Below are 24,936 nucleotides of genomic sequence, written 5' to 3'. Positions count from 1 at the left end.
AGCAGACCGCTCTTCTCTTGCAAATGAGAGAAGTGATCCTGAGAGTCTCAGAAGCAATGTGATTTATTCAAAGTAACCCAGAGTATAAATGATGGGGTGCATTGGAACACAGGCTTGTCTTCTCTATTTATGTGTGAGTGTGTGTGTGGTGTGTGTTTTAATGTGTGTGTGATCTGTCTGCATGTACACCTGCATGCCAGAAGAGAGCATCGGATCCCCATTATAGATGGTTGTGAACCACCATGTGGTTGCTGGGAACTGAACTCAGTGCCTCTGGAAGAGCAGCCAGTGTTCTTAACCACTGAGCCATCTCACCAGCTCCACAGGCTGTTTCCTATGAGCACTTGGAGGGTAATGGGATCAAGAGTTAAGTTCCCCTGAAGGAAGTTCCTGAATAAAAACTCAGGACCTCTGGAAGAGCAGCCACTGTTCTTAACCACTGAGCCATCTCACCAGCTCCACAGGCTGTTTCCTATGATCACTTGGAGGGCAATGGAGTCAAGGGTTAAGTTCCTCTGAAGGAAGTTCCTGAATAAGATGGAGTCTTCAGAAATATCCATCATGAGGTGAGCATAGATATGGGCCATCTATGCAGCCTGGCAGCTGAGTTCTAGCTTATTGTACAGACTTATTTCATTTCTCGTGTTTGTGATATGCTTCTGGCAGCTGAGGGTCATTTAGGAGAATTCATGCCTTTCTTACACCTCCTTCACTTCCTGGGCTGTGATCAGAATGACTAGCGTTGCAGGAGATAGCAGCCAGCAGGTGATGCTGTCTCAGTTAACGAATCAGGCCACCCCTGTCACTGAAAAGACTGGAAACTGGTTCCCAACCTTGGCTGTGTGGAAGCTCCACCCTTTGGAAACTGTCCCAGGACAACCTGCAAAGGTCTGAGACTTCTCCAGGCTGTCATTCACCTATACTGGCTTTTCTCCATCCAGCCTTTCAGTGACTTGAGGTAACAGAGGGCACGGTGGAAGAAGAAAGCCAGAACAAACCAGTAAGTCCCTTCCTCTGGCTTCAGTTCCTTAGAAAGACCCCACTGACACTCTTACCACAAGTGGTGACGATGTCTCTGCCACTTGCTGCTCAAGAACCCGGCCCCTCCCCCGACACACACAATCTTCTTAGCTGAACTAGTAATCATCCTCCCGATCTATACAGTAGGATTACCCGCAATACCCACCTCCCAGTGTTGACTATGTTGGCAGCAGTGTTCATCTCTGACTCAGTTTACCTGGAGACGAGGTCAGATGAAGAGGGTGAGGGACTGACTTGTAAACCCAGGCTGCTTTGCTTGTGCTTCTGGTCCATGGCTGTGGATCTAAATGCCCATAATCCCCTCCCCAAGTTCTATTCGCCAGAGAGACACAGAAACCTCATGGAAACTCGTGCATTTACCCATTGAATCTGAAGCCTGCAGGTGAGGTGATGTGAGATGCACAGGCTAAAGCATGGAGACTGCGGAGCAAGCTTCAGGAATCCAGCTGCCTTCAACATGCAAGCTCCCTGAACCCCAGCCCTTTGACGTTTTTAGGGAGATTTCAATGAATGAGCATAGCCGAAGCTGCTAGTGACCAACTGACTTCAGTCTCTCTCTCCTTCTAGTCTCAACCAGCTCTCAAACCCTGCCCTAGTCCTTCCAGTGACAAGCCCCCATTCGGGTCTAAGGTCTAGGGGCTTCAGGATCTAGGTCCTAGGGTCTAGGGGCTTCTGCCTTCGAACCACTTACTGTTATTGAGAATTCACCCTTTGAAGAATCCAAGGATCTTAGGGGTTGCATTCTAGGACACTGATGTAGAAGCCAAATAGCATCACCACACACCTCAGTTCATGTGTTCTACGTGAACTTACATTCTACATGGACCCCCAAATGACCTATAAACTCAAAACTGTCTCTCCCATCTTATAGAATGAAGAACAAAGGCTTGGGCTGGTTAATTTACTTATGCCCATTATATAACTAGTGATCAGAAGGACAGACCAGGGAAGCTGTGAAGATGGCTCAGTGGTTAGGAACACATACTGCTCGTGCAGAGGACCTGAGTTCCCAGCACCCACCTCGATCAGTTCAATTGTAACTACAGCTTTAGGGGATCCTACATCTTCTTCTGACCTGCAGGAGCAACCCCACTCACTTGCAAATACCCCCACATAGACACACATGCATATACATAATTAAAAATAGAAAAAAAAATTCAAAGTGGCACTCCAGCTTTAGTCTTTTGCCTCCCAATGGCGTGTTCTTTAATTCCATGAAGTGTTTGCAGCCTTTTCTCCTCACCTCTCTCTCTCTCTCTCACCCACCCACCCACCCACCCACACACACACACACACACACACAGATATTTGTGTATATGTGTGTACACCAATGCATGTACACAAAAGAGAGAGACAGGGAGGGAGGGAGAGAGGGAGAGAGAAAGACACAGAGAGACAGAGAGAAAGAAAGAGATCGGGTGAGGGAGGGAGATAGACACAGAGAAAGACAGACAGAGAGAGAGAAAGAGAGAGGGGACTGTAAGATTGCAGCTCACAGGGTTGGTAACTGACTTCCACTAATCTAGTAGAATAATCCATGGATTCTAAAGAACCATGTAGCTCAAGCAAGATACAGGGACTGTTGCCAGCCATTTCTTTGTTTATGTAAACAAAGGTGAAGGCTTCTGAGACCTTCAGTGGGTGGTGGCTGGATGCCAGCCGACAGACTAAAATTCTTGAACATGATCCTTAATATCAGATCCCTGCTAGCACCATCAGGCACCTGAATATAAGTCAGTTATTCTCCCCAGACTGATAAAAAAGAAACAGAGTGGGAGGGTAGGATTGATCAGCGGGCCAAGGAGTGGAGGGCTAGGAGAAGGCAGACAGTTAAAATAGCAACAAATGAATACCATGTAATTTCAGACAGTCGATAATGTCATGCTGAAAGGCTGGTAAGTCCACTGAGATAATTGCCCTTCTCCCGATTAGTGTCTTTATCAGAGAAAGAAATGATTGCTGTGTGTGAGAAACCACGCTGCCTCTCCTTTCATAGGAAGTGGCAGTAATGAGAGGCCAGGCTCCTAATGTGTACTCTAGCCACACACACAGCCTTTGAGGAGCATGCCTGGGACAACTTGGCCTTTGTGGTTACCGTTCATCTTCCGGGAGGCATGGGGAAGACCACTGAGCTGGATATTACCTGTCTGGGCTTGAAACAGAAGACTGTGAAGCCTCTGATTCTTCCATAGGAAAAAAAAATCCACATGTTTACCGCATGTACGAGGCTATTTGACAACCCCACCTTTTACATCCCTGTAGTTTTCCAAGTCCCACTCAGCATAACGGGGCATGCTCCCTAAGATCGGAACAGTATGACGGCAGAATGACTCACCTTTCAAAGATGTCTGCATCTTCATTCCCAGAACCCATGAATATGCTGCTTTATGTGGCAGGAGGGGCCTTGCAAATGTGAGGTCATTGTAAGGGTCTTCGGTTAGGAAATGTTTTGGATGGGATGGGTGGAGTAGATGCGATCATCCTTATAAGACAGAAGAGGATGAAGAGGGGTCAAGGGAAGAGGTGTAATGAAGGAAGCAAAGCTATATGTGGGCTTTAAAAAGGGCGTCGTTAGCCAAGGAGTACAGGTGGCTCTGAGAAACGGAGACAGACCAGGAAATGAATGTCCCAGAATCCCCCAAAAGCATCAGATCTGCTGACAATTTGATTTTAACTCTAAGAGGGTGACTTTGAACTTGTAGATGCTGGAACTGCAAAATACCGAGTTTATTCCTGACCGCTTGTTTCAGCAGCGACAGAAAGCTCACACTTACCTGAGAAGGTCTAGGGCAGATGATGTCAACTTGACACAAGCTAAGATCATCTGAGAGGAGGGAACCTCAACTGAAAAATTACCTCCAAAAGACCTGCCTGCCCGCACACCTGCTGGGCATTTTCTTCATGACTAATGTGGGAATGTATAAGAAAATAAACTGAGTAACCCATAGAGAACAAATCAGGAAGCAGCATTTTTCCATGGCTTCTGTTTCTGTTCCTGCCTCTAGGTTCCTACCTTGTCTTCTCTCAGGGATGGATTGTGATTTGACAGTTGTATGTGGAAATACGCCCCCCCCCCAAGTTTGTTCTGGTGCTGGTATTTTACCACAGTAATAGAAATCCTAACTAAGACAACCAATCTCTCTTAGACCAATACCTTCTGTCAGGGTCTCCCATGCTGAAGTTGATACCCAAAGATCCAGTTTCCCCTATTTTCAGCTAACCCAGATGATCACAGCTGCACTGTGAGGTCAGCACAGGGAAATGCATTAATGACACATCAGTTCCTCTGGACAGTTAGTGGACACTGATTAGGGTCCTTGGGTGCTTATTATAGTCTAATGGCACGGACTGACTCCAGTCAGTAAACACGCCAGCATTGTGATTCATGAGACACATGCTACTTAGAGATATATGGGAAGCAGTCTTTACACTGTCTTCATTCCTCACCCAAGGAAACCGAGTCACCGTGAATACACGGTATTGCTTAGGCTCCGCCCAGGCCTGGTTCAGTCCAGGTCTCCAACCCTCGGCCCAGGAGAATTCATGTCCTAGCCCACTAGGTTCCTTTAGAAAAAGAGCAGGCTCTTAAGTGGCCCCCTGGAAAGTCTTCTCTAGCGTTAGTGGGTGTCAGGATCAGGTGGGAGCTTCCTACAGCACTGGTTCCTGGGCCCCTCACCAGGTAGTATGTCTGGAGGGGGCACTGGGAAACTGGCTTCCAGGAAGCTTCCAGTTCCATTCAGTATGGTTGGTCAGTAAGCCAAACTTTGAGTGGCAAGTAGCTGATGCCCATTCCAGCTCACCCCTCCCCCAGCTGCTCCAGCACCGTCACTGAGCCTCAGTCCATGATTCATCCTTTTTTTTTTTTTTTTTTTTTTTTGCCAAATCAGAATAAAGAGGATTTGCTTTGGTAGGCATGCTGAGGAGAAATAAATGAAGAGATGCGTGATGCCCATGAATTGTATACCATCCTCGGGTACTCCCTTCCCCCGCCCCCAGCAGGCTTAGAAAAATGCTAATTATGCGACAGCCGTTAGCTGCTTTTAAATAAAATGCCTGCCTCATGCATCTTGAACAGCTCACCTAGATCCAAAGACACATCTTATGACACAAACTACCATGAGCTGGGAGAAGCCCCTGAATGAACACGCTAAACTCATGTGTTTGGTCTGATCCTTCTGGAAGAATGTTTAAAAATACAAATTATAGTTGGAATTGGGAAATTAAGAATACAACCCCACCATCTCCAGCCTGAGAGAACAGAGAAACTCTTGATTAACAATTTCGCAGAAAAACTTCATGTTGTGTGAGTGGGTACTATGGTTAGATGGTCTGAGAGAGGAAAAGAGATGTAAGAAAAAAAGAGAGAGAAATACTGGCAACTCAGCTCTAACCTGCAGCTTGTCAGTGGAGGAGGAACAACCATGAAAAGTCTAGGAGAAAGCAAGACACACGCGGCTCACCAAGGCAAGCTGTTCTGTGGACTTCCCAGCTACTGTACATTTAGGTCACATTATGCTCTCTGTCCTTTGAAAATGCACTGGACCCATTAATGAATTTATTCTGTGATTATCACTGCGAAGGGAGGCAGGAAGGGAGGGAGGGGGAGGGAAAAAGCCAAGCTCCAGATGTGAACCTTAATTTGTGAATGGCCTCTCATCTTAATCCTTCTAAACAGGAATCTGGGTCGATGTAGGCATAATCCCTTTTCTCCTCTCCCTGCCCCCTCCTGGGATGCTCCTTCCATGCCCGCCCCCGATTGTCTCTCATCTCTCCACTGGTGAGGGAGAGGTCTCTGTCTCCAGCACGCACACATCTGATCTCTGCGCCTTGTTCCCTGCCACTTCTGTGTGTTTTCAAACAGGAAAGGGAGGTCACTTCCAGGGCTTCCTTCCAAGGTGTGGGACTGAGAGACAAATGAGGCGGGAGAGGGTGGAGAGGAAGGAAAACTTCTCCCCTCTCAATGTATATGCTACATATGGAGGAGGAAAATGTTTTCCAGGACAGAGGATTAGGCAAGAGTATATCACTACTCACTCAATTGGCAACATTTGCATGACCATGTATCTTTCTAGGGTAGTATGGAATTGTACATTTTATAAAGTCAGCAGTAAGACTTAAACTACTAAGGACCCATGGATCATTTATTTGTAAAGGAAAAATACTTTTTGTAGATTTCAAACAGACTGACTTCTATTGTGCTCTCATTGGTCCAGACAGAGAAGTCTCAAGGTTGCTCTGTCTTCTATGGACAGTTCCTCAGAAAGATGCTGATTTTAAGGCAAAGGGAAAAAAGACGTCTCACCCAGTCTGGGTGTGACTGTGTTCCCTGTCAAGAATGAACAGTGGCTTTATTTAATTGCTGTTTTGAAGGGATGGGAAATGGGAGGATGCAGGGCACACTTGTGAGCAGGATAATGTGGAAGAGCTCCTTCCTAAGAGTGATCCACGAGTGAGGAGGAAGCAGCCCAAAGTCCTGCCTCTCTCTCCAAGCTTGTCTTCCGGATTCTGCTTGAGCTGGTGCTCCACTCCGGCACAACAGTCTCTGGTCTATCTCCTGGACTGGAAGGGTTGGAAGCAGCCTGAGCTCTCAGACTTGTCCTGCCTGGATAAGCAAGGATCTTCAGCCTGCAGGCTGTGCTCATGCAAACCTTTCTGATGAGGGTGTTTTGTGGAGCAGCCCTCCACTGTGGAGAAGCACAATTGATACCTGACGCTATAACTAGCACCAAATGTTATTTCTGTCCCTTTCTGTTCATATTAAAGTTTGTTTAGTAGTGGAGAAAGCCTTCCCCTGAACAAAGTGAAGATATAGGTCTCCATGTTTTGAGTTATATATAAGTATAATAGCATTATAGTAACATAGTACACAGAGCTACAGTGACTACATCTCAAACAATAGGAAGTGAATTGTATAATCCATCATGCTAATTTGTCATTTTACCCACACTGCTGTCTTTATCTACAAAATTGATGTGACTTGTTTGGTAATAGATATTTCAGTAATATATAACCCGAGCTAAGGGTCAGAGCAAATCTGATTACTCCTTGCCCTATCTGCTCATTTAAATGGCTCTTACATTTATCAACTACCCAATCATGTGGGTGTTGGCTATTATTAGAAATCACCTTTGCACTGGGGGGAGGTGGTACATGCCTGTAATCCCAGCACATGAAGAGGCAGAGGCTGGCACATCTTTGTGAGTTCAAGGCCAGCCTGGCCTACAAAGCTGGTCGAGGACAGCCAAGGCCTGTTACACAGAGAAACCCTGTCTCAAAAAAAAAAAAAAAAAAAAAAAAGAAAAAGAAAAAAAAGTAAGAAAGTCATGTTTGTTTATATCCCTTAGATTTTTCCTTTCTGCCTGACCCAGTAGCTGCTTTGTTCTTAGTTCAGCTGCAATCAGTGTGTCTCCATTAAAATTTATAATACCTAGTTTATAATGTATAGTTCGTTAGGAAGCCAGAAGTTCGTAAAGCATAGCTTGGTTTCAGTTCTCTCTCTCTTATTTGCCTATTTATGTATTTACTTGTCTATAGAGAGATGATAGATAGAGAAACAGATAGGTAGATGATAATCAATAAGTGGACAGATGATTAGTAATGAGTGGTTGAAACCAAATGTAGGTACTCACACATTTACCATAAGGGCAAAGACATATTCCAGAGGAAGTGATGGGAAGTGGGAAGAGGGATCTAAACCAAACATGAGAGATAGGAAATACACACGCCATTCAACACAGTTGCTTCAACAGAGACGCAAGAGACCCATGTAAATGTGGAGGAAAGGGGCCACTGCATGGGGCTGGAAAAGTCAGTAAGACATGTCCAGTCAGCTCTTCATGAACTGGCTTTTGTCCATGTCACCGGCCAGTCTCATGGAACTCTTCCTCAGTCTGTTCTGTCAGTTCCATTAACTTTTTTTTTTTTTCTGGTCCTCAAGCCAGGTCTGGGATTTCCTTTCTGGAGTCTGAAGTCATAGCTTCCTTCCACCTAAACAGCCCATCTTCCCCTCACCAACTCAGGGAAGCCTCTTTAGGTTCCAAAAGGAGCCCAGGTCCCAATGTTCTCGTAGCACATTATGTTCTGTGAGGAAATTCTCAAAGTCGGAATTAAACAGCAACATAAAATTCGATGTCAGTGTACTTTGTCTTTCTCGCGGTGGGTGTTCCACTTAGGGGTTGCAAAATATGTCTTGGTCGTTGCATTGGTCATTAGAACATTATGTATATCCGGGAAAATAGCTTGCATGTAGTACACATTAGTTAATTGATTAACTAATTAATTATGTAGGTAAGTAAGTAAGTAAATAAATAAGTAAACAAACAGCTTTCTATACTATCCCATGCAGGTATGTGTTATCATGTCTAGTTTAGTAAGTGTTCTTGTGAGAGGAAGTCTTTATATGTAGCCCAGTGACCCTCAAACTTTCGGTTATTCTGCCTCTGTCTTCCAAGTGCTGGGATTAAAGGCAAGCATGCCTATTCTTGGTTCTCAATTAATAATGGATCAATAAAATTGACATTTAGGATGCTTTCTTTTCCTACTTTCCCTCTCTCTTCTCCCCTAGCCCAAGTCCTCCTTCATTTAGATGGCTTTCTTATAACTTCTCCCCTCTTTGGCTCTGTATTCTTGCCAATGCTTCCTGTGGTCTTATAGGATCAAGTCTTACAAATTGACCTCCTTTTGCTCCCTTCCAGAGGTTTTATTCCGGGGAAATAATGAGGCATTGCAAACAATTCCTTGAGAGTCATCACTTGGAGCTAATTTGAATGAGGTTGCTTTTCAAGGTATGGTTTCCAGACAGGTACATCAGCACCACCCAGGAGCTTTGTCCAAGGCTGCAGTCTAAGAGCCATACCACTTGCGGAGCCAAGGAGCCCTGCCTCTGGGGGAGCCAGCCTGGAGCAAGAGTGAGGTCGAGCCATTTCCAGACCCCTCAGATCAGACCCCTCTTGAGACCAGCAGGTGTGGGACTGCTCCTTCCCTGCCCTTGTCCTACATGTCCCTGCTCGCATAGCCTTATGGGGGTTTCCACCTCTGCTACCCTTGAGGCGGTCACGGAGCCTGGTGGCCAGGTTACAGGTTAAACTTTCTCTCTCCCTTTAAGGTCATCTCTAGCAGGCCCCTGAAATTCCTTCTTTATGCAAATAAGGCATTCTCAGCACCTTGGATCCTGGCCAATGATGTACACTCACCCCCCCATGCCTCTATCCACTCCCCAAAGGTTTAAATCACCTTGTTCCCCCTCAATTAAATGAGTGATCCCACTGAAGCCTGCTGCCTGAGGTCTCCATCCCCTAGGCCTTTCCTGCCTTGCTCTCCCTCTCAGGCCACCCAAGGACAGATCACACCACAATGGGTGGTGGTGAAAATGATATCACCTCAAAGTCTGCATTTCAGCAAGAACCCTAGGGTGAAGAGCACAGGAATACGGCTGTGAAGGCATGTGTTTCCTCCAGCTACCCAAGTAGAAAGGAAAGCACAATCACTGAATTCGTGTGATTTGTCAAAGCAGGGAGATGGAGTTGGGAGTGATGATAATGAACAAGAGTGACAGGAAGTCACATTTTTTGAGGGACAGTCTTGAGACCACAGTGCTAGGCTGTCACTTGTAAAAGGAAAGGCAAGAATAGCTGGGCAGACAGTCAGGCTGTAGAGTCGGTCCTTGGAGCCCAGAACAATGAGCTGTTAGAGGAATTCTTAGTTTGGGAGCAGAGGCCAGATCTTAGTGACCCTGCTGGGCAGAAGACTCAGGAGGGAAGTGGACTTTACAGGAAAACCAAGGCAGAGAGGTAGAGGCTGAGGGTCCCCCCAAGCTAGGGGCTGTCAGCTATCTATCCTTTCAGTCAGCTAAAAACCAAAGTCTTTCATGAAAGGGGGTCTCATCAGCCTGGCTGTGTGGCTGTCACATGTGACACCAAAGGCAACTCAGCAAGAAGTCTGCAAAGCGTGTAAGAAACAGATTCAAAAGAAAGGAGTCCTGATGAACGTGCTTATGCTCTGTTCCTCTTAGTCCTCCGGGAATAGTCTTCTCAAAGCTCCCTGGAAGACAAGCTCCAGAGAACTCTCTCTCTTTCTGGGGAGCTCAAGGGTTGCCCATATGAACCAATATTCATCCTTGTATGTATGAGATGCATGAGGCAGTGGCAAGATACAGGGCCATGAATCTCTGACCCTACCCTCCATGATCCCAGCAGGGAGGGACCTACCTCACCAGGAAGAGGGGGCTGCAGGTGTTAGGCAATAGTAGAAAGCTTACCAAGCATGGATGAGGTCCCTGGTTTGATCCCCAGCTCCTCAATAAGTGAAATAAGTAAATAAATAAGTAAAGAAATAGTTACTTATTTCTAGTAAATAAACCACAGGATGGCATGGAGTGGATGGTGCAAGGCCCTAAGGCTGGACACTGAGGCTTCCACATTCTCCCTTTCACATCCATGCTCAATCCTCATCCTTGCACATCTGCAAAGACAGCATACACAAAGTCACATGCAACCAAACCCTGCACATACCCAGTTCCAAGCAGCCTTCTTGTTCCTATCCCTTTAAAAAAAAAATCACATTCTCTGCATTTCCAGTGCTGGCACAAATTTGTATGACCCTTGCTGTTTTCAACAAACTTTGCATCAAGTTTCCAAAACAGCCATTATTTATAGACCCATTGATAGTCAAGAGTCCCTGACATCCCTGGAGGAGAATCTTAAACAATATGCAGGAAAAGAAATAGACAATATAATCAGACACTCAAAATTACAGAAACTTCCCAGTGATGTAAAACCAAGAAACATCTGGAGGAAGCTATGTCTGGAACTGCCGGACATACCTTGAAAATCCCTCCCCTCCCCCATGAGCTTTTTATGCCCATGACACAACAGCCTCATGTGCTATAAAAACAGTTAGAGTAGTGGGACAGGGGGACCTGGTGTCCCAGCTTAGGAGTATGTCTTATGTTAGTCATCCTTCTGCCTTCTGCCATGGAAGCGAATGCTCTCAGGCCTGATGGGAGGGGAGAAAGAAGCCAGATCCCCAACTCCAGCAGCTTGGGTTTGAATTCCAGCTTTGATGCTTTCTATTTCTATGGCCACATACAATGCAGTCCACCTATCTGTGCTTCAGTTTCTTTGTATGTTGAAGGTAACAATGGCATTTATTTACAAAGTGAGCGAGCCAAGAATGGCCTGGACATAGCAGCAACAAATAAGTCCCTCTCACAGCCTTCCACCTCCCTCTCCTTACAAAGATCTCTAATGTAGTTACTAGCTCAGAGTTTCCCTGTGCACAATCATTCTCTACCAGGATTTATAACCCTCTCTTTCCTCACTGTGCTTTTTTTTTTTTTTTGTTTTGTTTTTACAAATGCGAATTAGCTGATGAGGTTGGAGGTATAGGGTAGGATGCAGAGTCACAAGACCAGACAGCTTCTCTCTTGATGGGTCTCTAACAGCAGATCAGATCACCAATGTCTGGAATGCAGAAACCAGGTTTCAAGGGGGTACCGTGAGAGCTCAGCCTCCTACCTTTCAGTGGGTTTGCAGACAGATCAGAAGAGCTGCCTCTACACACACACACACACACACACACACACACACACACACACACACACGGCTCGCCACTCCCCTCAGATCTAATTCTTCCCGAAGATGAGGCTGTTAATACTCTAAAGCATGGGTTCTCAACCTGTGGTTCTCAACCCCTTTGGCAAACCTCTGTCTCCAAAAATATTTGCATTACGATTCATAACGGTGGCAAAATTACAGTTATGAAGTAGCAAGGAAAATAATCTTATGTTTGGGGGTGACCACAACACGAGGAACTGTATTAAAATGTAGCAGCGGTAGAAAGGTTGAGATGCATCCCTCTAAGGAAAAATTGTGCAGAGGGCTCTCTTCTCCAGTCTCTCATACTTAGCTAAAAGCCTTTCTCTTCCATCTAAAGCAGTTCCCACCCTCTGGCGTCCCCTTGGCTTTCAGTGAGTTCCCAGGTGATCTGAGATCCCGAAGCTCTTCTCATCCTGTTGCCCTGGGAGTCTCAGCACTCCTGGTACAACCTGTTCCTTGCTCCTCCCGCTCTTTCCCTCCGCCCCTTCCTGTCCTTGCTGCTGGAGCCCCAGCTGAACCCTCCAGAGAGACACTCTCTGACTCTGTCCCCAGAGGAGAAGAGGGAGGGGAAGGAGGAGAGGAGGGAGCCACAGAGGGCGGAGGCCAGGGAGCTCAGCCAGAGAGGGGCTGCTGGAGGTTGCATCTGCTGGAAGGAGGCTTTTCTGCTGCCTGGTAACCAGCTGCCAGAACACTGAGAGGGAGAGAAGAGAGAGAGGCTGGGAGCAGGGGCAGCGGCTTCTTGACGTCAGGACCAGCCAAGGGGATCGGGCCAGCTATACAACCAGCCCAGAGCCAGCTGGGCCCTTGGCTGGAGAGGAGCCCCACACGAGGCGCGGAGCGTGAGTTGGGGGTGTGGGAACCGGTTGTTTGGGGCGCAGCATGCCCTCTGCCCCCGGGCCATGGAAATCTCCCTGGTACCCCTGGAGAACGGCAGTGCCATGACCCTCAGAGGAGGAGGGGAGGCAGGGGCAAACTGCGCGCAGACCCCCAGGGGAGAGTGCGGGTGCCCTCCGAGGGCTGGCCTCAGTAACCAGTCTAAAGAAACCTCACCGAGGAGGCGCCCCGCTCAGGAGGGTGCGGACGAGGGTGAGCGGCCTTTGCCCCAGCTGCCCCAACCTAGAAGGCCATCTGCTGAGGACGAGGAGGGAGAAGGCGACCCTGGCCTAGGCTCAGTGGAAGAGGACCAGGCTCCTCAGGACACAGGGTCGCTCCACCACCAGCGCGTCCTCATAAACATCTCGGGGCTGCGCTTCGAGACCCAGCTGGGCACCCTGGCGCAGTTTCCCAACACGCTCCTGGGGGACCCGGCGAAGCGCCTGCGCTACTTCGACCCCCTGAGGAACGAATACTTCTTCGACCGCAACCGGCCCAGCTTCGACGGCATCCTCTATTACTACCAGTCCGGGGGCCGCCTGCGCAGGCCGGTCAACGTCTCCCTGGATGTGTTCGCAGATGAGATCCGCTTCTACCAGCTGGGGGACGAGGCCATGGAGCGCTTCCGGGAGGATGAGGGCTTCATCAAGGAAGAGGAGAAGCCCCTGCCCCGCAACGAGTTCCAGCGTCAGGTGTGGCTTATCTTCGAATACCCAGAAAGCTCGGGCTCCGCCAGAGCCATCGCCATCGTGTCGGTCTTGGTTATTCTCATCTCTATCATCACTTTCTGCTTGGAGACTCTGCCTGAGTTCCGGGATGAACGGGAGCTGCTCCGCCATCCCCCAGTGCCGCCCCAGCCCCCCGCCCCCGCCCCGGGGGCCAATGGCAGCGGGTCCGGTGGCACTTCTTCTGGCCCCACAGTGGCGCCACTCCTGCCTAGGACCCTGGCCGACCCTTTCTTCATCGTGGAGACCACCTGCGTGATCTGGTTCACTTTTGAGTTGCTCGTGCGCTTCTTCGCCTGCCCCAGCAAGGCAGAGTTCTCTCGGAATATCATGAACATCATTGATATCGTGGCCATCTTCCCTTACTTCATCACCCTGGGCACCGAGCTGGCAGAGCAACAACCAGGGGGCGGTGGCCAGAATGGGCAGCAGGCCATGTCCCTCGCCATCCTCAGGGTGATCCGACTGGTCCGGGTGTTCCGAATCTTCAAGCTCTCCCGCCACTCCAAGGGGCTGCAGATCCTGGGTAAGACCTTGCAGGCGTCCATGCGAGAGCTGGGGCTGCTCATCTTCTTCCTCTTCCTCGGAGTCATCCTCTTCTCCAGCGCCGTCTACTTCGCAGAGGCGGACAACCAGGGGTCCCACTTCTCCAGTATCCCAGATGCCTTCTGGTGGGCAGTCGTCACCATGACCACTGTAGGCTATGGGGACATGAGGCCCATCACTGTGGGAGGCAAGATTGTGGGCTCACTGTGCGCCATCGCTGGGGTCCTCACCATCGCCCTGCCTGTACCCGTCATTGTCTCTAATTTTAATTACTTCTATCATCGGGAGACAGACCATGAGGAGCAGGCTGCCCTGAAGGAAGAGCCAGGCAACCAGAGGCGCGAGTCTGGGCTAGACATAGGGAGTCAGCGGAAGGTCAGCTGCAGCAAAGCCTCCTTCTCCAAGACTGGGGGTTCCCTGGAGAATTCTGACAGTATCAGGAGGGGTAGCTGCCCCCTAGAAAAGTGTCAGCTCAAGGCCAAGAGCAACGTGGACTTGCGGAGGTCCCTGTATGCCCTCTGTCTGGACACTAGCCGAGAAACAGATTTGTAAAGAGAAATTCATGGAGACGGGTGACAGTGGAGCTGGGAACAGGGGTGGCCCCCTTGAGCCTGGGTATCTGCTTTATACCACAGAGTATTTTAAGCCCACCTGGTCACCAATGTCCAGATGCCTGCCTTTCACCTTTTCACCCTTTCCACCCTCCTGCTCTCTCCCTTCCTCATTTTCCTGTGCTTTCCGTAATACTAAGGGTCACCTATTTTTAAAAAGTATCACATTCCATGACGCAGGAGCTGTTGAAATGTTGAGCGCTGTAAGATGGATGTATTCATAGCCAGTTTTCTATACCCAGCACAGGGATAACTCAAACAAATAGGACTTTAAATAGCTCATATCCCAGGAGATTTCATAGCCCTCCCTATCCCTGTGCTCCAAATTTACTTTACATGTGTTTGGGGCAAATATTATTTTTACAGCTGATGAGTGCATTTTGTACAGTGGTGTGCATAAAGAATATTTGGGTGTGTTCTTAAGATAGACTTTGAAACGTGAAAGAGTTGGGGTCATCTTTTCCTGGGACCTTCAGGGCCAGAGACCCTGCAAAAGATGTTCAGGTTCCTGTGTTCCCAAGCCTCTTATTATTCTGGGATGTGCTATTGGTGCTTTGTGTCTAGGGTAGAGATTGTTCTAGAAGACCAGCAAATCTTTTTTTTTTTTTTTTCTTTTCTCTTTTGGTTCCCCTTAAACATTTCTTGTGACTCTCTTCACAGAAACATTTAATGACGTCGGAGGAACACTTTTGCGAATTCATTCTTTTTGTTTTGATCCCAGGAAATAAAATGTGACTCCATTGGGCAAGTGTGAGCTTTTCTATTGCTGACGGGTGTTTGACATGTTAAAGGGTGAAGTCTGACACTTGCTGTCTGGTATTATAGTCAGTGCAAATGCACTCCCGGGGCTAGGGAATTCAGGAAGCTCGGCGTCATCTATTGGACTGATCTCTCTGAGCTTAAATAGGGGTTCTCAACCTCTGGCTTGAGACCCCTTTGGGGGGTTCACATATCAAATATTTACATTACGATTCATAACCGTAGCAAGGTTGCCGTTATGAAGTAGCAGCAAGGTATTTTCATGGAGGGGGGTCACTACAGCATGAGGAGCTATTAAAGGGTTGCGGCGTTAGGAAGATTGAGAAGCAATGGCTTAGAAGGATGGTAGATGGATTGTTTATGCTGAGGCTCTGTGTGGCATTGGCGTATTACAGTCAACACAGCCTGTAGTGGGGTTAAAGGAAAGGGCTGGTGAGCTACACTCTGCAACTATCCTCTTATGACCCCAGGCTCTGGGTTTCTCAAGGTTGTCGTCTTTACTGTAAGTCCTGAGTTCTCCTTGTTATTGTTCTCTGTAGCTCAGAGCAGCAAGCCTGATGCTCACAGACAAGCCCATTCAGAGGAGCATGGTCTGGTGAAGCTCAAGGCAAGTGACTGTTCACGACCCGAGCTTGGCTGGGCAGAGGTGTGAGCCATGTCTTCATGGTGGTGGGTATGAAAGGGTTTCCTTGTTCCGGTTAAAGGACAAACTGTGGGTTCACCCCCATAACCCTTCAACTCAGAATGAATCTCTTTGTTCCTCTTTCAATTGGATGGTTTGTGGCATAAGCCCACAGCAGGTTTAATTCCAACTGCATTTTCTCTCTGAGTTCTGAGCTGTCTCGGTTCCTGCTGTTGCCTTTTCTATTGAGTACAGGCTGGTGGTTTTCCAGCTTCACCAGGGAAGGCCACTGGTCCCATCATTCCTACTCCAAGATGACCTGAGTTGAGTGGCTAATTCTGAGAATGTGGCTGGGTCTCCCTATTAGTGATCTGCTAAATTCTAAGTCTAAAATTTGTGGATTTAAATAAGGCAGGATATAAAAAAACCAGCGTCTGAATATCCACAGTCATTTCTTGTTAAGAACTGTTCTAACAGCAGCTGATCTACTGGGGAGACAGGAGGACCCAGCAGACTGGCTCTGTTGGTTTTCAGTGCAGGCTAAAGCTTGAGGAGGAGGAGCAAGAGGCCCTGTTGGTTTACAACTTGCAGTATTCTGAAAAACAGGACATCTGCCAGAACTCTGCTCCACAGCGTCACCTCTGACTTCTCTGTGCCTTGAAAGCTAGTGGTTGAGATTTGGCAGTGGCCTGGGAGTTGGATCTGGGCTCTGCCTTCCCTGCAAGGCAAAACAGATACAACACAGACAGGTAGGATCAAGTGAGGCAGGCAGAGCTGCCCTCAGGACTTAGATTCATGCAGAGGTTTGATGAGGTATTGGCGCATTTATAAGGGACTCCATCTTTAAAGTGTCCAGGGGATGGGGGCTGTGTTCCACAAGTGCTTAGGGACCAAGAGGAGGGAATGAGAAAACAAGATTGACTGTTTTACGTGTGGGGAGGAGGTGGGAGTTAATACCCCAGTTCACGTCTACCAAAGAGATCGTGATTATTTAATTAGGCTTTCCATTGCAGCCTGCAACCCTAGACAGTGATGACAGGGGGCCAGTTTTGGGCCATTAATTGTACCACACACGGGGTGACTCAAAGTGTGTTCCCACAGCAGAAAACCTCTGCCTTCTGCATTGATAAAGTGTACACAGGGCTGGGGGCTGTGCCTTGGATGCTGGACCAGGCAGGCATTTCCTCCATTCTCTTTCACTGTTCACTGTTTTTCTTTTTGTGCTATGGGTTTGAGAAGACTCTCTGATTCTCTTCAAAATCCCCAGCTCTTTGGTTGGCCCCGCTGGGGTTGCTCCCTGGAGCAGGGTTCAAACAGTTCAAACTGCTGGCCCCCAAGGAGTTCTCCACAGACTTTGTATTGCATTATTCTAGGTGATGCAAGACTATCTGGTTTGGGATGGATGAAGCAGAATTTCTCTGGGGAAAGGACATTTTTACTCTGAGTACCCTCCAGACACAGCACGTTTGTTTGCAGTGGAGTTTGGTCCAGGGTGACAATGACGTGCTCTTTTCTCTCTGTTGTGGGCCTACGCTCTCCCAGTGTAGTGTGGGACACTGGGAACAAATGTTGGGACACCTGAGCCTTCCAGGCTCAGAGAAGAGGGCCAGTCCTCAAGGGATTCCCAAATGGATGCTCAAGGGTCAGGTGGAGGTTGAGCTAGGCCACTGGGGACCTTGTTGGGAGCTCAGAGAGGAATTCCAGCAGTGGTCTACAGGGAGACACTGCCCTATGTCCCTCACTGTCCTTCCAGGTGGTGTCTTGACTTAAGACTAAGGCTGACAGCTCGAGCTCCAATCTTGCTAAGGAGGGTTGCGGGGGACATGGGGGACATGGGTTCAGCAGTGGTACTGGTTGGAAACCTTTCTGAAAGGGATCCAGTTGAGCATGTTTCAAGGACTGTGTGCTGAGGCAAAACTCTAGCCTGCTGTTGGTATTTGTATAACAATTCAAAATACAGTGCTTTACACACGCAGAGTCCCCCCTCGCTGGAGAGCTGTGAGCTCCTGTAACTTTGGCTCAGCTGTCACACAGAGCTGCCTTTCGGCAGATCTACGGAACCCAGATCTGTTCCTCTGATTCACCTGTGTTCAGCTTTATGTTTTTCTTTATGGCTAGTGCCAGGTCCCGATGTGGAGGGAACACTGCACTGGTAATGCCCCCGCTCAGAAAACGCCTTTGGAAGAGATGTAGCTTTCTCCCGCCGCTTCGTGAAAGTTGGCTTTGGACACCTGTCTGTGGTGCAGCTTGCTGTGTGCTCGGGAAGGAGGGAGGAGATGTCCCACTGGGCATCCTTCCCAGGGTTTTCCTTAAGTTGCTGGCAGAAGGGTGTAGCCTATGGAGGGCGGACATCCTCCTACTAGCTTTTGACACTGCACAGGCAGCTCAAAGGATATTCTTCAGTGACCTTCTTCAACTGAGGCTTTTTTAGTGTGTGTGTGTGTGTGTGTGTGTGTGTGTGTGTGTGTGTGTGTGTAAAAGGGAAGGGAGGGAAAGAGAGAGAGAGAGACTTTGGGCTGGTACAGCCTCTATGTGTACATGATGGGTGCTTGCTAGAGCATTATACATGGCTAATGGCCTCCCTGGACTAAGTCCACTCCAGTCCACAGGCCTCTAGACAAAGCAAGACAAGTGTAACCCTCATTAGTGTTTCTTTTTTAATGTCAGACTGTGCGTCATGTGTTGTTTCAACTGGAAGAGCTCCTATAAGTGACGTGGTGTGTCTCACCTGTTTTACAGATGGGCAAGCTGAGGCCCAGAAGGAGGTGATTCATACTACTTGTCAATGTAAGGTTAGAATTGCCTGCCTCCCCAATCCCAGACCACAAGACTGGATTTCTCTCAGGAAGCCTGCATGCGAGTTCTACATGAAAGTCTATACATCCTCCTGAAGCTTCTTCCCCTGCCTAGCTGCAAGAGATCCATCCCTGCCTTGTACGATTCTTGCATCCAGTTCTCTGGACAGCACCTGTTGAGAGAAAAAAAACTTGCATTTATTTCATTTCAAGCCTTTAGAGGGATTGAGGTTATTAAAGAGGCTGAAGCTTAACAAGGCACAGTCAGGACAGGAGTGTGGGGCCCATGGGGACCCTGAGGAGAAGCCATGTTTCTGTACAACAGCTCTCTGCTAGAGCTTGGGGCATGGAAAGTCAGACAAAAAGCCAAAGACCCAGTTACAGGAACCTCAGATTAATACCTTTGAGTCTAAAGGCTTGGATGGTTGACCTAAGTCTAGAAGACAGTGAAGAATGCATGATTTTAGAGTTAGCTACAATACAGTGTCCATCTTTCTGCCCCTGGGGACCTCCACTAAACTCCACTGCTGTCTCTGATCAATACCCTTTTGAACTGGTTGTTGCATCATATCTTGTGTCTTATCTCCTAGACTAGGAGGTGTTTGGCTCAAACAGTGGTGATTCATGACACAGGTCAAGTCCCTATGATATGGTAGTGAGGAGTCATAGTGAGTTATTGAACCCTAAGTTCACATACTCAAAAAAAAATGGAATGAGACCCTTTTGGCTTTAAGTTTTTGGTTTTGCAATAACAAACATCCTGAAATAGGCTCCTTTGAGAATTCTTTAGCTCCGTTGTTTAGTAGGCACATAAATTGTGTTTTAACCTAAGCCTGCTCTTTAGTATGCTCCAACAGCTAACAATACAACATGACAACAATGTAACGTAACGTCTGTTACAAAACTGCACACTGCTCAGCTATTTGGAAACTCATGAGCCGATGAGGCACTTTGCTCTAACAGCTGCCACCTTGGTAGTCTACCCTAACGACTGAGATCACCTCTGCCTGGATGGTGTCTCAGAACCCCCGGCCGCTTACAGGAGAGTCCAGTGCTTGTGTGTTTGACTTCTCTTCCCAACTCTCCTCTACTCAGGCCACTTCCTTTTTTAAAGTGGACATCACCTGAGTGACTGAGGCAAGTGGTCCCATTTGCACTCACAGAGCCACTGCCTTCAGCTGCAAGCAAAGCTGATATCTATCCAGGGCAACTGATATTTGCTGATACGTCTCTTCCTCTGTCCCACTCCCCTGGTTATGCAGTTGCTGTTCACTCTTCCCTTTGGCAGTAGTGAGGTCATCTCTGAAATCCACATCATCTAGGGGGACCACCTCTTTGTGGTCTTCCCAATTTCCTTTCACTCTCTAGCTCCAGGCGACCCTGCCTGGGAGGGATTTCGGTTTAATCTCTGCAGAGGACAGCTCCTACATCAGTCCAGGGCTCCCAGACTGTATCACTTTAGTCTGGTGAGCCTAACTCTGAAAGCCCTTCGGAGTGTGATGCTAAAGCCATCCTCTCCATGAAGCTGTCCTCAGATTCTCTAGTCCAAAGTCTCCTCCTTTGGGGTTCCTTTCACAAACATGTCCTACCCATCTGTGGGTGCCTGGTTACCTGCCTCTCTTCCACCCAGGCTCAAACTCCTTCTTGGGAGCAGAATATAGCTCACACCCTCCAGATAATATTAATACCTTCAATCTGGCCTTAGTAGCAGGTACATACGCAAGCCGTTTTTTGTTTGTTTGTTAATAACACCAACTCCTTTTGGCTCAGAATACAATTACTTCCAGGCTCCTGCATAAACATTGTTCTCAAGCAAGTGATGTAATGCTTTTTATCATCCAGGCATCTGTGGGAAGATGGCAGTCATTCTATGAACAAGGACTCAGGATAGTGCTATTGAGACCAAGAGGGAACTACTGGGCAAGGATGGAAGAGAGTGAGCTGAAGTTCAGAGGTGGCCAGGAAAGTCAGCACCCTGAGGATGGATAGAGTGATCAAGTCTGGTTTGCCAAGGACAGCTCAGGAGTACATGTTATTAATCAGATAACCTTACTAATTGTGTGTGTCCTTCTATCTCCTCCCCCTTCCTCATTTTCTAGTTTAATGATGATTCAAGAGGAGGCAGGTAAGATGGTAGTGCCATTTTCTCTTTCCGTTGTTATTGGCTGTATTTTCAGAGCTCTGGGTCACTCCATCAGTTCATGACAATGGCAGCAGTAGTGGTGCCTGGAGAGCCAAGATCAACCAGGTCCCCACAGATGTTCTAAGCTCCCCTGTGCCAGCTGCTCTGCTCGATGCTGGGATTTCAGTATAAATAAGACATAAGGGAGCCTTCTGTGGCCTTAATCCATTCCTTTAGTCTTCAGCTTAAGACATCTTAGGCAGCGAAAGAATGTAAAATTCAAAATAAAACAGTACCATTCAGCGTAATTAAGAAGATCTTCAAAGTCCTATGTTTCCTTTACTGCTTTTGTGTGTGCGTGTGTGTGTGTGTGTGTGTGTGTGTGTGTGTGTGTGTGTGTAAATGTCAAAAGTCTAGTTCATTTCAGAAATATCTTACTTTTTCTTTTTAGCTGGCTTTGGGCACTCAGGTTGACATTTAAATTTTTTAGAATTTATTTTTGGACAATTTCACACACACGCGTGTACATGCACACACACAGGCACCATATGTGGCTATATCACCAAGTAAATTGACTTGCAGTGTTTGACGGGTCACTATCTCTTCAGCCAGAAGTAAAGCTTTATTAGCCCCTATGCTGTGATGTTACCAGGTTCCATCCTGTACAGGTTTTGTGCAGGTAACCACAGCCACGGTGAGTTCTTGAGTATGCTGGCTATGTCGTCTCCAGAAGACAGCCTTTCACAGCCCTCTCCTCAGAAAAAAAAACCAAAAACGTTATTTTATACATATGAATGTTTGGCCTGAGAGAGCCAGAAGAAGGCCTTAGATACCCTAGAGCTGCATTGTTACAAATGGTTGTGAGCTGCCATTGTGGGTGCTGGGAATTGAACCCGGGTCTTTTGGAAGAGTAACCAGTGCTCTGAGTTGCTGAGTCACAACTCCAGCCCCACAACACTCCTCTTTGCGTTGATTCTTGTTGAACACAGATCTTATCTTCCCACACTGGCTTAGCCACATCAAGGGTGCTTATCTGGGTGGCTTTGCAAGTGGGAAATGGATTTCAGATGGGAACAGCTGGTGGTCACTGGGACAGAGTCTGAGAGGGAGCCTTCTTGAGCTAGACAGAGCCCTTACTCTACAGCTTTGAAAGGAGCTGTTCTCTAGGAGGCTGAAGATTAAGTCTACTTAATTATCGACTTATTATTTAATTAAGTGAATTAAAACTCTCTGGTCTCTGATGCTTGGACTGAGCCATCTTCAGGCTTTTGGCAGCAGAAGGGAAGTCATATGACATGGTATTTTAGAGAAGGGAGTGGCCAGAAACAAAGAAATAATGTCACCACAGTGGAAACTGTGCATCATGAGAACTGTATGATAAAGAGATTTGAATGAAGACTGGCTATGAACTCAATAGGGTTTGTAAAGCAAATATGCATGTGTGCATATAGCTGAACAAGAGAGAGGGGCCATATTGGAGCACGCTGTTTAATAAACTAGGAAAACATTACCACTGCCCAACTGAGGATTTTCTTTTGGGAGCAGACTCATAAGCAGTCCTTGGAGCTGACAAAAATGCCAAGCTCCTATTGCACTTTAAAGGGCTAATGCTTCCTCACACTCTGGTGTGAATTAGCTAAATTAAATACAACTAAGGATAACCAGATGCTATCCAGGAAATGTGAGTTTCAGCTCTGGAATGGGAGAGGCCAAGCTCAGCAGTAGGCTCCCTAATAGCAGAACAGATGAAGTAGCTGTGGTGGGGCAGGGTAGGGGATTAGGATGAGGAATCTCCGGAGAGAAGTTGCAGAGCACACTGTATCCTGGAGGTGGGGGACAAAGGGTTGGAATTCAGGGGTTAAGAGTGGAAGGAAACCGGGAAGGGAGGCAAAGGCAGAGGCTGAATGTGAGGGCGGATCTTGGTTGTGAACCTGCTACACCTGGGAAAGGGAAACTTCAACTGACAATTCTTCCATCAGACTGGCCTGTGGGCATGTCTTGATTGCTAATTGGTAAAGGAGGGTTCAGCCAACTATGGGTGGCAGATGGGCCTGGGCCATATAAGAAACGTAGCTGAACATGAACCTGGGAGCAAGCTCGTAAGCAGCATCCATCCACGATTCCTGCATCACCCAGAAAGAGGCCTCCACCAATAAAGCACTTTGGTTAAATGAGTTAAACATCACTATGTTTGGAGTCAGGTGGATCTGAGTCCAAATCACCATTTTGTCATTTATTGGCTACGTGACCAAATGCCAGTGATCCCTTTCTAAATGGCTTACTGTAAAAAAAAAAAAAAAAAAAGAAGAAGTCTTTTCTAACTGTGAAACAGGGTGACTTTAGTCACAGGGCAAATGCTATAAACTTGTCCAGTCATGAGATCTGTCTCCGTGCTAGAGGCACAACATCCTAGAGTGCATAAAGTTACTGGTTCTACCCCCAACACTAGAAGATAAAACAGCAGAATAATAAAAGAAACCATGTAACTGTAACTGTTTGTCAGGCAGGAAGCCTTCTGCAAAGGTGAGTTGTTATGATTACAACACATAATGCCAAGAAGAGCCTGGAAGCTGCCTTCAAAGCAGCACAATTAAGTTCAGCCCAATCAAATTCACTAATAGCCTGATCATCACAGCAGGGAGGCATTGAGACAGTGGAGAACGGAAGGAAGGAAAGAAGGAAGGCAAGGAGTGGGGGAGGAGGGAGAGAGGAGAATAGCTTTCAGAGGATTTGTTACTGGGGTATTGAAGACAAGACGATTTATAGCCATCTGACTGTTTCTAACGGGGACCATGATCTGAAGAAGGGAGCTGCTGACTTCACAACTGTCTGTGGCTTTTAAATAGAGGTGACTTGGAGCTGCCGCTGGCATCAGCCCCTTGGGCCCATGTGCCATTTACTAATCATGCATCAGCACTGAGGTCCTGGGGGCTCAGGGACAGATGTCGGCTGACACCTCCTGCCAAAGAAAGCCAGGGCAGGTTTTGACAACCAAGAAGTTCCATTAGCAAGCTGCCTGGGCTCCCGGGCAGCTCAGCAGAGTTTCGGCTGTTAAATCAACACTGTCATTCTCAAGGACTTTTCCCTTGGAAAGCACATGTTGATTCTATCCAAAGGCTGTGGTGGGATGTGTCCTTAGGCTCCGTGAAAGTGGCTGGTCAGCTGAGTGCAGAGCTGGCCTGGGTTGGACTGGGAGGAGAAGGGAGAAGAGGCATCAATCAGGCTGTAAAGTGATTAAATTAATTAATGATGAAAAAAAAAAGACCTTGCAGCACAAATACCTGGAGATCTCAGAAACTCTCTCAGCACTGTTAAGAAACCAGCAGAGAGCTAAGTGCTGTGTGCAGGCACCAGTGTAAATACAGTGAAGACTCCAAGATCATTTTGAGATGCTAGTGTTCCCCAAAGGTCTGGAATGTATTTCGGCTATAGACATCACTTGCTGAGCACCTCTTGTGAGCAATGTAGATCTGCAGATCTTTTGTACACATCACCCTCAATCACTAAGATTAACGCTGCCGTGTTGTAGAATCAATGAAAGCTAAAGGCTGTGATGGTGTGATGGTGCACCCTAAGCCCTACAGCTCAGCATTGATTGAGCTGCATTACAGCTCATGATCTTATGCCTGTAAACTGTCTATTTCCAGGCTGATGACCTCAGCAGTTTGCTTTGTCACATGCTTCTGTCATGGGGTGACACCCTGGTTGGAGGCCCAAGCCAATGGGACCACTGAGTCTTAGACTAGGAACTCTATAATGAGGATTCCGAATGCTGGCATCAAAGGCATGTGCCACCACTGTCTGGTTTAGGAACTGATTCTTATGTTTAAACTGGATAAGAAAAATCATCCCTGTGATTGAGGTACTCTGGCACATCCTGGAGGAGCAGAGGAAGTAGAGTGATGTCTGAGAAAGGGCCATCTGGTCAGTCTGTCTATATAGAGTCTCTATAAGTGAGTGTCAGTCACAGATTTCACACAGAGCCAGCACCTTTGCTTGGCTGTTATACGTAGAGCAGACAGAAGAAGTGGAAGAGTGCATGGAGTTGGGGGTTCCACAATGTAGCCTAGGTAAGCCCCATACTCCTGACAACCCTTCTTTCTGTCTAAGCCCCCCAAGTTCTGACGTTACAGACATGTGTGACCACACCTGATATGTCTGAAATGTTTTCTTAGGTCTGAAGAGTTTATTCCAGAACCGGGTGTGTTTATTTGGAAGGGAAAGGACAGGGCTTCTCTGCAACCTCT

The 24,936-nt window shown here is 47.5% G+C and overlaps 1 protein-coding gene across 1 annotated transcript; it reads left to right on the top strand.

Annotated features, from left to right (window-relative positions):
* The first annotated feature begins 12,193 nt into the window (after window positions 1-12,193).
* Kcna5 (potassium voltage-gated channel subfamily A member 5) lies at window positions 12,194-15,131 on the top strand. Its single transcript, XM_021631738.2, has one exon. The coding sequence runs from the start codon at window positions 12,536-12,538 to the stop codon at window positions 14,330-14,332; it is 1,797 nt and encodes a 598-aa protein (XP_021487413.1). The 5' UTR covers window positions 12,194-12,535; the 3' UTR covers window positions 14,333-15,131.
* The last annotated feature ends 9,805 nt before the right edge of the window (window positions 15,132-24,936 follow it).

This window comes from Meriones unguiculatus, chromosome 5, assembly GCF_030254825.1.
Source record: "Meriones unguiculatus strain TT.TT164.6M chromosome 5, Bangor_MerUng_6.1, whole genome shotgun sequence".
Classification (NCBI taxonomy): Eukaryota; Metazoa; Chordata; class Mammalia; order Rodentia; family Muridae; genus Meriones; species Meriones unguiculatus.
The sequence above is the reverse complement of the archived record's forward strand: the minus strand, read 5'-3'. Positions and strand labels throughout refer to the sequence as shown.

What these genes read in the sequence shown, in the direction of transcription:
- Kcna5 (XM_021631738.2), top strand. Translation starts at nt 12,536, where the DNA reads ATGGAAATCTCCCTGGTACCCCTGGAGAACGGCAGTGCCATGACCCTC.